The sequence below is a fragment of the Fundulus heteroclitus genome, chromosome 10 (assembly GCF_011125445.2).
Source record: "Fundulus heteroclitus isolate FHET01 chromosome 10, MU-UCD_Fhet_4.1, whole genome shotgun sequence".
Taxonomy (NCBI): domain Eukaryota; kingdom Metazoa; phylum Chordata; class Actinopteri; order Cyprinodontiformes; family Fundulidae; genus Fundulus; species Fundulus heteroclitus.
In genome coordinates, this window is record NC_046370.1 from 26,911,894 (window position 1) to 26,926,405 (window position 14,512).

At 40.4% G+C, this 14,512-nt stretch overlaps 1 protein-coding gene across 1 annotated transcript; it reads right to left on the reverse strand.

Moving 5' to 3' along the window:
• Positions 1-666: 666 nt before the first annotated feature.
• Positions 667-11,880, reverse strand: rsph10b (radial spoke head 10 homolog B). Its single transcript, XM_021309218.2, has 17 exons — positions 11,622-11,880; positions 11,227-11,302; positions 11,057-11,125; positions 10,727-10,900; positions 9,420-9,505; positions 9,236-9,356; positions 8,506-8,682; positions 5,721-5,820; positions 5,530-5,645; positions 5,250-5,439; positions 5,055-5,163; positions 4,130-4,209; positions 3,298-3,446; positions 1,767-1,871; positions 1,473-1,634; positions 1,200-1,269; positions 667-930 (listed from the first exon to the last, which is right to left on the reverse strand). Exons 1-17 carry the CDS (start codon positions 11,855-11,857, stop codon positions 722-724), a joined length of 2,229 nt encoding a protein of 742 aa, XP_021164893.2. The 5' UTR covers positions 11,858-11,880; the 3' UTR covers positions 667-721.
• Positions 11,881-14,512: the final 2,632 nt, after the last annotated feature.

Genomic DNA, 14,512 nt, shown 5'->3' on the forward strand with positions numbered 1-14,512 from the left:
AGCTGCTAAAAGCTTTACAACAGTCTGAAGTCTTGCAGCCTCTGACAGCTTTTCCTCCAGGCTTACCCTAAATTTAGCACAGTCTATCTTCCAATCAACTCTGACCAGCTCTGCTGTCCCTGCAGAAGAGAAGCATCCCTGCAGCATCATGTTTTTAGGTGGCGATGTGTGTGAAGGGTATTTTCTGATTTACTTATTTTTTTGTCTCATCTAACCAGAGCACCTGCTTCCACCTGTTTGCTGAGTCCCCTAAATGGTTTGTTATGTCAAACTGCAGACAGGACTACTGACGTCTTTCTCCTCACACCTTCATAAAGATGGATTTGTGGATACCAGACTGATGTCATGGCAACAGGTTCTGTAACCTCAGCTCTGGATCTCTGCAGGTCTTCTTGGAAGCTTCTGGGATTAATGCTCACCTCGTCTGTCAGTTCAGGTGGACAACCTGTTCCCGGCAGATAAGTTTAGCACACACACCACATTTTTAGATTTTTGTCTTGTCATGCACTTTTATGTCTTGAAAAAACTGTCATTGTTTTCCTTTCCATTCACAATTACACACTCTTTTATAAACTTAATGAAACTTTGAATTCCTTTTTGAGAACAAATCCAGGTAGTTTAAACATTAACCCATGATGCCTGAGGACAAAGTTAACTTTACTCAGATTTATTTGCCCATCAGAGTTTTTATTAAGCCGGACAGATCAAATAGAAAAAACTCTCAGATTGAGTTTTCTCTACATTGAAATTCTTTGCCATCTTGAACCTCCTGGGTGATCTCCATTTGCCTCGTAACCAACCAGTGATGGTCAACGGCCGGGAAGAAGCAGTCGTTAAAAAACCGTTGGACAGCCAGGCTCCTGCTCTGTACTTGATGGTCTCTAGGCCCTGTTCCGCTTATACTGACATCTTCATGCTCCTGGAAGTTCTCTAGAAAAATAAATAAAATAAAAAATAGATGTAATTAGAGCAAAGCTTTGCTGGTCTGAGTTAAAAGCATCTCTCAGATTTCCGAGGCAATCACAAACACCTCAGACATGGATTTAAAACAGTTTATAAAGGGTTTTTCACACAAACCCCAACCAGTTGTCATTTTTACTCTGACTACAACCTGTATAACACATTATAAACAGTTTCAAAATAACATAGTGTAGGAAGAAATGAACGAGTGCAGTCAACACAACTAAAACAAGCCAAACCTGCAAGCTGTGGCGACATTAGGTCTTGATTTTGGACTTCTTCATCCCCCACATCCTGCACATTTCCTTTCTGTAACAGCACATGGTTAGTTAGCTTATGTTTTATACTGATGCTAGACAAGAGTATTCTTAAAGATAATTCTCAGTGGGAGTTTATTTTACAAACAAATATACCCAGGGAAAAAAAAGGAGGGTGTCAACTTTTAAGTCTAATGGCCTGGGTAGCACCTTTTGTTGTTTCCGAATTAAATCAGGTAGATTGGAGTTTCTGACCTCCTCCACCTGTTTCTCATATGCTTCCACGTCAGGGGAGTTCTCTGTAGTGGCGCTGTGAGACGTGATCTGGACCAGACCCTGCCCCAGAGCATCAGGAACCTGCTGAAACTTTAGTTCTGCACAGCCCAGAAGTACCTCAAAGAATTCCAGGAACACCATCTATAATAGGGATCAGCACAAACCATTAGTGAAATCTACTGGTTAGAAATGCAAAGCTAATCCCGTTTTGCTCATTTTAAAATCCCTCCACTGTCTCTGGGAATTGACGGATGAGTTCATGCAGAGGCAGACCTCCAGCTCCACGCAGGACGGCTGCTTGGTGCAGCCTCCGTTCTCTGCGGTGATGAGCTCCAGTAAACTCGCTGTGGTCAGCTGATGATCAAACAGTCTGAGATCCTGGGAAGGAAAGAATACATCCGTTAACCCATTGCCTTCAACATGTCAGTGACTTTGTAGGGTAGACGCTAGTGGGATTAGCTACTGCTGAGGACAGTGGGTTTCCCCCCATTTTAACTCATGGGACCCTCTTATGTATTTCATTGGGAGTTTATGTTAAAAAGACAAATCACTGGTAAGTTGAAGGAAAAAATGCTGTTCAGATTTCTCTACAACTGGAAATTTAAAGTGTCAGGTTCATTTTTATTCAGCTCCTCTACTTCGATAAGTCTGAATAAAATCAAGTTCAACTACAATGATGCCTTTTAGAAGACTCCTAATGAGTAAATAATGAAGGCCTTAGGTTTGATAAAGAACATCAGCGAACAAACAGCATCATGAGGACCAAGGAACACAGCAGGCATGCCTGGCAGAAAGTTGTAAAGTTTTAAAAAGGGTTAGGTTAGAAAACAACAGAACATCTCATAGAGCTCTGTTCAATTTAGCATCTGAAAATGGAATGAGTATGTCACAGACATAAAGACATGGCCATCCACCTAAACTAAGGGAGGTTCAGAGAAGCAGTCCAGTCTAACCCTGGAGGAGCTGCAGAGACCCACAGGTGGAGAATCTGTAGGCAGGACAACTATCAGTTATGCACTTTACGTGGTCTTCATAAAAGAGTGGCAGGAAGAAAGCCTTCGCTAAAAGAAGAGAAGTCCCATTTGCAGTTTCCAACAAGCCATCTAGAAAAAACCAGCAACCACATGGGAGGAGGTGCTGTGTTGGACTAAAAAATAGATTTTGGCCTACAGGCGAAACACTGCACATCACTCTGAACAAAACTGTATGGGCTTCTCTTTGTCAGAATCAAGAGAAATACTTAGAGGTGATGGGGATGAAGCTAAATACAGAGCAATCCTGAAGGAAAACAGGCTGCGAGAGACCAACACGATAACAACCTAACCATCCAGACAGAGCTACGATGGGACGCTTTAGATCACAGCATGCTCATTTGTAAGAACCAATGAGTCAAAGCACAAAACTTAATCTGTGGCTAGATTTAAAAATCTACATTTCCAGGCGCTCTCCATCCAATCTGACGAAGTTTAAGCTGTTTGGCAAGGACGAGCAGACAAACATGTCAGTCTCTAGATCTGTGAAGCTGGTAGAGGCCTATCCCAAAAGACTGGCAGCAGAAGGCGGTTCTTCAGAGTGTAGACTCAGGGGTTCATCATAAAACTCCACACCACATTTGTCTGGTCTTTTAAAACAAAGTTTGAAAAGCCAGTTTCATTTCCCTTAGCATAACCCACTACTTTGTTTTGTTTTATCACACAAAATCTCAGTGAAACATATTTAATATTTCAATCATTAATACACTGAAACTGGGAAACTGGGTGAAATGTGAAGTGTTCAGTGTTTGTTAGCATGCAGCTTGTGGCACCTTGAACATCCACAGCAGCTGTCTGCAGGTCATGGATGGAAGGTCTCTGTGGGCTCCGTAGAGCCTGCAGAAATGATCAAAGATCTCCCAGCACCTCTTTGCCTTCTTCAAAGCCTCTGCTGTTAAATCTGGCCGCCTGAACAGGAAACCTGGATTAAAGCAGCTGTAGTTATAAATTCAGCTCAAAACTACACAATACTACAGTTAACATGCTTTTATCAGTGTGTAGGCAGATGTTGTCTATCCATTATTATTTTACCTATATTCAATAAATATGTTTAATAATTTGTTTTTTTATGTATTCTAATAAAACATTTAATTTGCACAGTTAATATTAACAAATTCAATATATACATATTAAAACAATGTTGATAAATAATACGCACTCTAAAAGGAGTCAAAAGCATGTCTAATTTTATATTTGTGCATACTTGTTTGGACATACTTTATGACTTTTTTTTTCTTGTTTAGACCCCAAAAAGTATTCATACACTTATCAATCCCCGGTATGATGTTTGGATTTTTTTCTATGAAATATAATCAGAATCAGAATCGGAAATACTTTAATAATCCCAGAGGGAAATTGTTGTTTCAGTACAATCGCCATAACATAACAACTATTCTATAGGAGATAAAAACAAAACAAAACAAGGACACATAAAAGATCAATTACATAAAACATATTTTAATGGTCCATTTATATAAATATATGATAATTTTCTTTTATATTTCTTTATTTTATTTCCCTGGTAAATGTTGTACTGCAACTATAAGTCTGCCCTTGTATAAATCGCCCTTGCACTGGTTGCTCTGTATAAAGTAAAGTCAGTACCTTTCACATTTCTCGCATTTGGAAGGATGTCATCCGTCATCAATCTGGACAGGCAGGCAGCCAGGCAATGCTTCTGTGACCTGTAAATAGAGAAGGAGCTGGGTTCCTCTTTTTATTTGTTTGATTATCATGCCTGCTTTATTTTTGGAAGAAAAAAACCTGGTTATTTTATTTTAATTTTAGACAATTGTATTAGAACATCTGCAATTAGTTTTCCAAACCCAGTTAGATCATAATAACATTTTATTGTCCTTAAGAGAAGAAATTCATTATTTTATAATTCTTTTCTAAAATATTTATACCCCTCAAAGTTTTGAACACAGTAAAGTTGCATAAGAAGCTGCTCTGGGGGGATTAAGGCGGGACATACAGCTGTGAGGAAAGCATGAGCTGCTGAGCTCACAGCTGAACCAAAACAAACAGGAGGACGCGTAGCTGCTGCAGTCACATCTGTTTAGTCAGAATCAATCATTTTATCTTTGAATGAAGAACAGCAAGAATAGCTTTGTGCATTTTTGAATGGCAGACAGGTGGGCTCTAGGTGTCACTTCACCCAATCAGCTCGGAAACTGCTGCCGAATGTCCCTCCTTTCCCTGAATGGATCCAATGGGAGCAGACCCAGATTGATAATGTATAGTGCTACACATTATCATTCTGGCTTGTCGGGTTAACAGAATACTACATTTATAGGAAAACTAATACTTCACATCACCACATTATTCCACAGTAACAGGTGGTGGTGGCAGCATCATGCTGTGGGGATGCTCTTCTTTGAGCAGGGACAGGGAAGCATAAAATCTTGAAAATCACTTCACAAGTACGTACTACATTTTGTTGGTCTATTACATAAATTCTGAATAAAACACAATAATGCCAAATACTTTTGCAATGCACTATATCTAGCAGAAGAGATTCCTTCCTTACGCCATATCTTTCCTGTAGATGTAATAGGCCACGATTACCAGACCTGTGAGAAACTCGTGAAGCTGCATGGATGTGAAAGGAGAGTGCACCTCTGTTAAACCTGCCTCTTCTGCAACACAGAATGAAAACACTAATACAATAACGCCTAAACATCTGTTGTAGTTTGTCGGTCCTGTAAATAACAGCGTGCTTCACCTCGGATGAAACGGTCCAGCTGTGCCAGTGTAACGCCGTGATGGTGGACTTTGCAGTCTTTGAGCAGACGCCAGAACTGCAGGCGGGACAGCAGGAAGATGTTGTCAGGAGGATAGGACCGGCCGAGTCTGCTGTAGAAACCAAATATGAGCCTCAGCTCCAAGTGTTGGCTCAGCACCGCACACTCCACCTGGTGACACGGCAGCCACAGCGTCAGGGAGGGGAGACGGGGAAAAGAAGTTGCAGAGCAGAGTTCAGGATGACGCCTGCGACAGCTGACCTGCTTGCGCTCAGTCTCTCGGTCTCTCTCTGGGATCTTGTCCAGGATACCTTCAATGTTGAGGGCCATGTGAGGTCCTATTATAGAGGAGTCGCTCTCCAACAAAGGAGGGGCCCCTGTAATGATCATTTTAAACAGTAAAAATTCTGAAACGTATTTTGAATGTGCATTTAAATGAGCTACTTATTTACCAAGAGGTGTTGGAGCTCTGTCTTCATTCAAGCTGGCTATCAACAGATCGTCATCAAACTCGCATTCAAATACACGGCCACTCCTGGCAGTGAGTTTGCCCTGAAATCCGAACAGTGCACACGTTTTTAGTATTTGCATTAAAGCATAAATCTTAAGAATTCCTTAGTGATAAAAACTGTTCCTAATAGATTTCCACAGACTGAACAAGATAGTTTCTTCTAACATATTTCTATGTATAGACATGGACAAATGTACTGGCAGCTCTGGTAGTTATGTGTAAGCCTTAAATTCACCTATTCCAGTAGCATAATCTGACATGGTTACGTTCGATCTATTCAGAGGGGGAAAACCCATTGAAAGAAATAACTGTATAATTAGTGTCACTTTCTACAATCCAACCGAACAGAGCTTAGTCTTGTCCTGTAAAATGTCACAAAGCTTTCAGCACACAGAAAGTGATCTCTGACTGTTCTGTTCAATTCAATTTCTATTCCATTTTATTTATATAGCACCAATTCGCAATGCATCTCATCTCAAGGCATTTTACAAAGGCAAATTCAATCATATCATTCAGACATATTGGACAAAGAGTCTCCTATCTAAGGAAACCCATCAGGTTGCATCAAGTCTTGACAAGCAGCATTCACTCCTCCTGAAAGAGGAGGGAGTTGGTTCCACAGGAGAGGAGCCTGATAGCTAAAGGATCTGCCTCCCATTCTACTTTTAGAGACTCTAGGAACCAGCAGCAGACCTGCGGTCTGAGAGCGAAGTGCTCTGTTAGGAACATACGGGGTAATCAGAGCTCTGATATATGATGGAGCTTGATTATTAAGGGCTTTATACGTGAGAAGGAGTATTTTAAATGAAGCCAATGAAGGGAAGCTACAATAGGAGAAATTGTCTTTTTAATTTTCATCAGAAATGCATGCTGCAACATTTTGGATCAACTAAAGGCTTCAAAACTGCATTTTGTGGACTTCCTGTTCATAAAGAATTACGATAGTCCAGCCTTGAAGTAACAAATGCATGGACTAGTTTTTCAGCATCACTCATGGACAAAAAAAATATTTTTAATTTTGGCAATATTCCGGAGATTAAAAAAGGAAACCCTGGATACATGGTCTTGGTAAAAAATAACATCAAGAGTTTTAACTTTATTACCAGAGGCCAATTAAATGCCATCCAGATTAAGTGATTTATTGAGAGGTTTATTTTCTGAGGACTTTGGTCCAAAGATTACAACTTCTGTCTTGTCAGAATTTAAAAGCAGAAACTTTAAAGTCATCCAGCTTTTGATGTCATCAAGACATGACTGTAGTCGAAGTAATTGATTGGATTCATCAGGATTTATGGATAAATATAGCTGAGTGTCATCAGCATAACAGTGGAAATTAATCCCATGCTGGCTTTCCACACAACCTCTTTACATTCTCCAGATTCATGTGCTCATCCATCAGGTTTTTCAGGAGTATTTATATATTTCTGGGGACTGAGATGTCCCAGGAAGAAAGTGAACTGTTTTTGTGTTGTGCTACAAACATATTATAACTACTATTATTTAGCATATCCATACCCTCACACATGCATGAACAGATTAGACCAGGTTGCTTGTGGAAAGTTTTCTCTGATTTGGTTTTCAAAGCTCAAAAATGCGTCCCAGACGGTAACAGAAAACAATCAGTTATTGGGGAGGCTAGGGTCCTTGACGGTCTTCTATGCCCTTGAGCAGCACCGTTGTCCATACGGACCTCAGGCCGGGGGGCTCGGTCCGAATGTTGCACTAAGCTGAACACACCACCCTCTGAAGAGGCATTCTGTCCTGCTTTGTGCTGCTACTGAAACTAACAGTGATGACCAGGCCTTCTTTGCGAGTGCTGTGGCGTGGCAGGTCAATGACAGGTCCTCTGAGGTGTGGACACCAAGGGATCTGAAGCAGTCCACACGTCACAAGTTGCTTCACGTACAAGTACAGCTCAAAAAAGTTTGAATGTCGTGAAAATGTTGGACATTTTTTTGTCAATCATGTCAGAAGCTGAAATTATTATAAAGATTCGTTGCAGATGGAGGGAACATTTTCAAGCCTTTCTTTGTTGTAATTTTGATGATGATGGCATACAGAGAATGAAAACCCAAAATAAAAGTTGGAAATATTCCACAGTATGTGTGCTGACTATACAAAACACTTCCTGAAATTAGTTACAAAAATACAGAAGTTTTTCCATGATATTCTAATTTCTTTGAGCTGCACTTGTATGTTCATTATTTATTTCATGCCAAATTCATCTGGGATGATCTTAGTCCCGCCTAGTCAAAGCACACGGTTCTGGTTGAAGTCCCCATCAAGCAGATCAAACGGCACATGTTTAAAGTTTGTGATGGTGGGATGGAAAATGCTTTTTTTCTGGAATCACTTCCAAAAAACTGGTTGGCATGTAGCGTTGAATGGTTGTTAGGGAGTCCTGGTGTCCTCATGACCATGGGTCTCTTTGCTGTGTTGTATTTAAACATGTAGACACCAAGAGGTCATGGATTGCTAAAAGACGCGAGGCCCCCCTGTTCAACTTAAAACAGTAGGGAATGTTGGGAGTACTTCATAATGCCAGTGAGAATAATTGGAATTGTTAACAACTATTATTTAATTATGAGATTATGCTACCTCAGAAAAATCTCAAGGTACTTTCTTTGTCTTTACCAGGGGTGCCAAAACATTTGCCAGTGCCTGTCTCTGATTTATTTCAAAGCTTCTGTTTTTCCCGGAAGGACACTACTGCATGACTGGCCAACCTGTCCGTGTTTTTTATCGCTCCTCCATTCTCCTGTGTAGGTCGCGCCACCAGCGTAGTAAAAGGTTCCTTTCCCGTGCCTCCGACCTTCAAAGAAATCGCCCTTGTACTGGTTGCTCTGAGCATACTGGGATCCATTAACTCGCTTCAAAAACCAGATATGTGTGCCCACACCATGCTGGAAGAAAAGTAGAGCCAGGGAGATTAGGAACTGAAACGTCAGTCGGGTTTAGATAAACATTGAACCTTGTAGCAAAATGACTGAAGTGTCCCATTAAAAAAGTGAACTGCAGATTATTTCCATGTCAGCTTTTAGAGGGACACCATCTAGCTCAGGGGTGTCAAACTCATTTCTATATAGGGCCACTTTGGCGTCATGAAGTCATTACAAGGGCCGGTTGCACGTGTGTAGACGATACTTTTCATTTCATAATTTCATTCCAGTTCACATAGAAGTATAAAAAATGCACAGTAACATAAAAGTAGCAACCTTAGGCCGTTTATACAGTTTATCTGCAAAAAACGTTGATATTGGGGTGAGTTACACTTACAGGAAGCACAGATTTAGCCATTTTATACACTTTCAAAGGATATATGCCTCTACTTTATTATTTTTGGCTCTTGAGGGCCGGATTATTTACCTTGACGGGCCGGATTTGGCCCGCGGGCCTTGAGTTTGACACCTGTGATCTAGCTACATGTGAGCTGGCAAAACAGTGTAACTTTCACACCTGTACTCCATGTTGCCAGTTCCCAACATACTGCTGTTCCACTTTCATCCAGGTCATCGTGCCGTCACCATGTCTCTGATTATTCCTCCACTCACCGGTGTAGACGTTCCCAGATGGGTACCTGCATAAGAAGACTTATCATCTCTGTAATATTAACTAGAAACTGAGCATTTGACCAACTTACCCCCTCTCTCCCCGTCCTTCTCTCTCGTTCATCACCCAGTCCCCTTCGTACCAAGAAGTCTTGTCCTCATTATAATAAACTGTACCCTAAATAAACAGAGAGTTTGGATCAAACTTCACATCCACCCACCATGGGGAGAAGTGCCAGGATAAATTTGAGCTTTTAATGTTTTAGGTGAAGTGTTTTGTTTTTACTTGAATTTGAATTTATTAATAACATTTTTACAAAATGAGGTTTCAATTGATTTTTAAAAACAAGAACTGGGAATACAAGTTTGAGTTTATTGAGGATTTTCTATGATCCAGAATTTCACACACAGACTCAGACCTGTACTTTATGCTTGGTCCATACATATTCAGTGGGTCTGAGATCATGGTCACTCCCAGAGGTGATTCCTAACCCCTATTGAAAAATAAAAACTTCTAGGAGTAGTTTTGCTGCTCAGTACTTTTTACTTCTACTTCAGTAATATCATTTGGAAGTATTTGCTACTATTACGACACTACAGTTTCTGGCTACTCTACCCACCTCTAGTTACTTTACTGAAAAAAGGAGAGAAAACAGGCACAGAGACACACTTACAGTTTGTATTAAAGTTGTCGTTTGTACCCGACCTTCATTGTTCTAATGTTGTTTTCTATCAGCTGAGCCTGCTGGGCCATTTGAAGGTCAAGAGGATGTATAGTAAACAGTAGACATCATCACTGGAAGTACTTTGCACTTTTCTAACCTTAAGTATTGCTCTCAAATGATTAATGTTGTAAAACAAAAAAGTGTTATTAGCAAATGTGTTTTTTCAGCTTGAATTTGTAATTTTGTGGGAATATAATTTATTTTTACTTGTTTTTCATTTTACACTTCGCTCCTTTTCACAAATTAAATCAGTTGTTTGGATGAATCCAGTCCAACATCCAGACAGTTAAAACTTGGGGCACAACTGGGCTTTCCAACGGCAGAATTGTGTCCAAAACACATCCAAACTTGCTCTAGAATGGATACGGTAGGTTAACTTCTTGAATGACCCCAACCTCAGCTGTACGGTCAGTATGAGGGGTCTGTTTAAAAGCCTGGTCTAAGCTGGGAAAGCAACTAATTTAAATAAGATGGAGAAATTCTGGGAAGAAGAGAGCTCAAATATCCAACCAGGACTGTGTCAGAAGTTTGATGATGGCTACAAAAGTGTATGAATTACTGGGAGTGTGCGTATAACTTTTAGCCTGTATCTATCATTCTGACCCTGTCTGGAGAAAACAAAATTAAAACGACGAACAATTACACAGTACAAAAGGTAAATGAGCAAATCCTACCTTTCCATGCCTCTTACCCCGGTGCCACTGGCCTCTGTAAGACACACCACTTTTGGCACATTTGTAGGTTCCCATCCCCTGTCTTATACCTCTGTAGACTTCCCCCACATAGGTGCTACCATCTGGCCACGTGAAGGTGCCCTGGCCCGTGGGCACATTCCACACAAACTCCCCCTGTCAGATTCAAAATTTTAACTCACTTGGACAATTCCATTTCCTCAGTGGAAATACAGCTATTGAATCCATGTGTTGGATACGCATTTAGAAACGTAATCATCACAGTAGTTGCCACAAGCACCACTGCTAATTCATCACTTTTAGCGACCCTACCTCATATTTCAAGCCGTCCGCCTGGGTGAAGGTGCCAGGTCCGTCCATGACGCCTTCTGAGAAATGTCCCTTCACAAAACAATTTTTATGCAAATATTTAATAAAATACTTCGGCTGCTTTCTGTGCCACGGATTTAAATGCCAAGCTCTCTGTGCATCGGTCAACTCACCTGGTACTCATGTCCTCCTTGAAAAGATGCAACACCTTCTCCATGAAACCGTCCGTCCCTGGTTGCTCCCTCATACCTGTCAACCAAAAACACACAATATTCTACTAGTATTCTGCAAATCAGTAATAATAATAATAATAACTAATAATGATAATAATAATATTCATAATAGGCACCAGCCCACAAGGGATACACGTGTTAGATAATGGATGGATAATAATAATAATAATAATAATAATAATAATAATAATAATAATAATAATAATAATAATAATAATAATAATAATAATAATAATAATAATAATAATAATAATCCTATCAAATTGAAAAAAAAAAAAACTTTACACGCAAAGTTTTTCCTTCATTTATGTTAAGTTTACAATCATTCAGGTTACGTTTGTATATTCAGACAGGTGATATCAGGAAGCTGATAAATGTCCTGGCTCCGGGTTTGCTCCTCAGAGTCTGAGCCCCCCTGCAGAGCTTCAGCGGCTCTTTCCGGCGAACTGAAGCGGCTTTCCGGTGAAGACCCGAAGCTTTCAGCGCCTCCCGGCTTCTCCTCCATGTCCGCGGCCGGAAACGTCTCCTCGTTGCCCCGTTCATTGCCGAGAAGCTCCGCGGCCGCCTTCATTTTCTCCCACCGGCGTTCGTTTTCCCTACGTAACCTAGGCAACAGGACGCATCTCCATGGTAACGGCGCAGGAAGCTTCTGGCTACGGCAGCTGAAGGCGGTCAGAAAAGTGCAGCAGCGTCTTTTACGATTAATGAGCGCTAAAATAAAGTTCTGTTTCAGAGATGAGACACGAGGACTTCCAGTCCCAGTCTGATGGAGAAGAGATCGGTCGGTGTCCTGAATCACTTAAATGTTTCTGACCATCAATCAAATGACAACATTAAACCCAGATAGAGTAAATAAAAAGGCAGTTTTCCATTGAAAGTTGAATTTATTTAGGAGCATAAGCTATTAAAACCATCCTGACTACCATAAACTTATAGAAGTAGACAGTGTGACACCCTTTGCAGCAACAGTTGCCAGTTTGTAAACACTAGCAATGGGTCACATTACTGTGGAGGGATTTTACTCATTCTTAGCAGAATTACTCAATCCAGCACCAACATTGATGTCATGTCATGTTTAATCCAGACTTTGACTAGGCCACACCGAAACCTTTGTTGTTGTTTTTTTCAAGCCATTCAGGGTTGGGTTTATGGGTGTGCTTTTGATCCAGGGTCCCACTGCACCAAGGGTACTTGAGCCCAACCCCTTGTAGATTTTGTTGTAAATTTGTCTCAAAGCAAACCAAACCAATGGGTTGTATGTACCATAAATTCTTGCTGTGGTATTCAACACAAGTCAAGGATAATTTTGAAAGCAGTTTGCCAACATCTAGCAGTATTTATCCCAAATTGTGACTAATTTAGCCAATTTGTATACTACTAAACATATTTATATCTTTTGTGGCTATATTCAAATAGGTATGGGGTCAGCCTAATGGCCGTCATTCTCCTTTGAGATGGTAAACTAGGGAGAAATATCAATGGTTCCATCAGTAGCAAGTCCTCCAGTTACTAAAGGGATAAACTGACCGCACTGGCAGCGTTCAACCCATCCCGTTACCACAGCCGTATTTAATGTTTAATGTGTGATGTTCATTATCTGAAATAACAAGAAACAACGTTATTCACCAAGTTTGTGGGTACAAACAAGGAATTTGACTTCAGATTCCAACGCTGGTATTGTGTCAAAAAAAGTAAGAGTAAGCAAAACAACAACTACAGTCTAGAACACAAAAAGACATTGTTCAGGGGAAAATAACGTAGAAACAGGACCAGTATGTCCATATATTTTTTAGGGTGTCTATGTTTTACACACTATCCAGTAAGTGGAACTTTCTCCCATGGATGCAGTCTCCTAGTGTCTTAATGCAAAAATGATGAACCCTAACCCAGGCCACCAGTGGCTTAGATGTTCTGCTTTTTTTTTGTTGTGAACCTGTGAATGAATTGGTTAAAGTTCTTTTTGAATTTTACTGGTAGGCCAACCACTCCTGGGAAAGTTCACCACAGCTACATCTTCTCTGTGGATAATTGCTGTCTCTGCGGTTTGCCAAGGTCCCCAAAGCCTTACTAATGACTCAGTCGCCCTTTTCAGACCTATTGATTTCAGTGACGTTGTTGTACATGCTTGAATTTCTTTAGATCAGGGTACGATTTGTTATGTAAATGAAATAATCCATTTACTGGCCTTGAGTTTATTCGGGTTATCTTTATTACTAAACTTACCGATAGTCTGAAACATTTAAGTGCTTGTAGAGCCTCCTTTAGCAGCAAAAACTTAAAGTAGATGGTTTTCTGTGTGAGGTTTTAGGTCTTACATTGGCGGGGAGGAATATTAGCCAACACTACTTTAGTTTGCATTGTGGTTTTAGCTAGCCTACTGTTGGTTAGATGCCCTCACATTTCCCCCCAGAATAACTTGGTACATAGAAGCATTCATGGTCAGCTCAATCACTGCAAGGTGTCTAGGTCCTGTTTGCCAGAATCCCAATCATCATCCTTCCTGACAGATGCCTTGGTGTACTGATATGCTTCATCTGGTTTTTATCAAACTCCTCTGCTTTGATCTCCCAAGATATATTCTTAATCTTAAAGCAAAGTTATGCTGCCATATTTTTTTCAGAGAAAAGAGGCTAGCTAGGCCCAGTTCCAATACTTCCAAAACTCACACTACACCCTACGTTCCTCTATGAAGTGCTTATTTGGTCGAAATGCACACAAGTGTTGGGAGTGTGCAGGTTACAAGCGTGCAAAAATGGTGGAATTGGGACAGTATAGATTATGTCGTCGACTTGCGCATCAATAATGGCTGGAACCATTATTTGTGCAAGAATCCAAAAAAGGTTTAAATATACAACAACTGGACTTCTATTCTGAAGCTGAAGACATTTCGCTTCCCATCCAGGAAGCTTTTTCAATTCATAATGTCTGGATTAGTGTAGAGCTCAAAGCTTTATAGCCCTGCTGGCGAGGCCTGGTTAGAGTGTGGCTTCACATGTAGATTCACCTGAAACTGATCCATGCTTTATGGAGAATAAAGTGCAGAAACCAAATTTTGAGGAGATCGGGAATGGCAGAGCAACAACATTTATTTTATTATTTATTTGCCACAAATAAAAAATTAAGGGAAAATACTATTAAAACACATACCCAGAATAAATCTAAAAGGGCTAAAAAAACAGTATTTGTTGTGTGTCTTCAATCAACGATAGCACCTTGTTATGACATT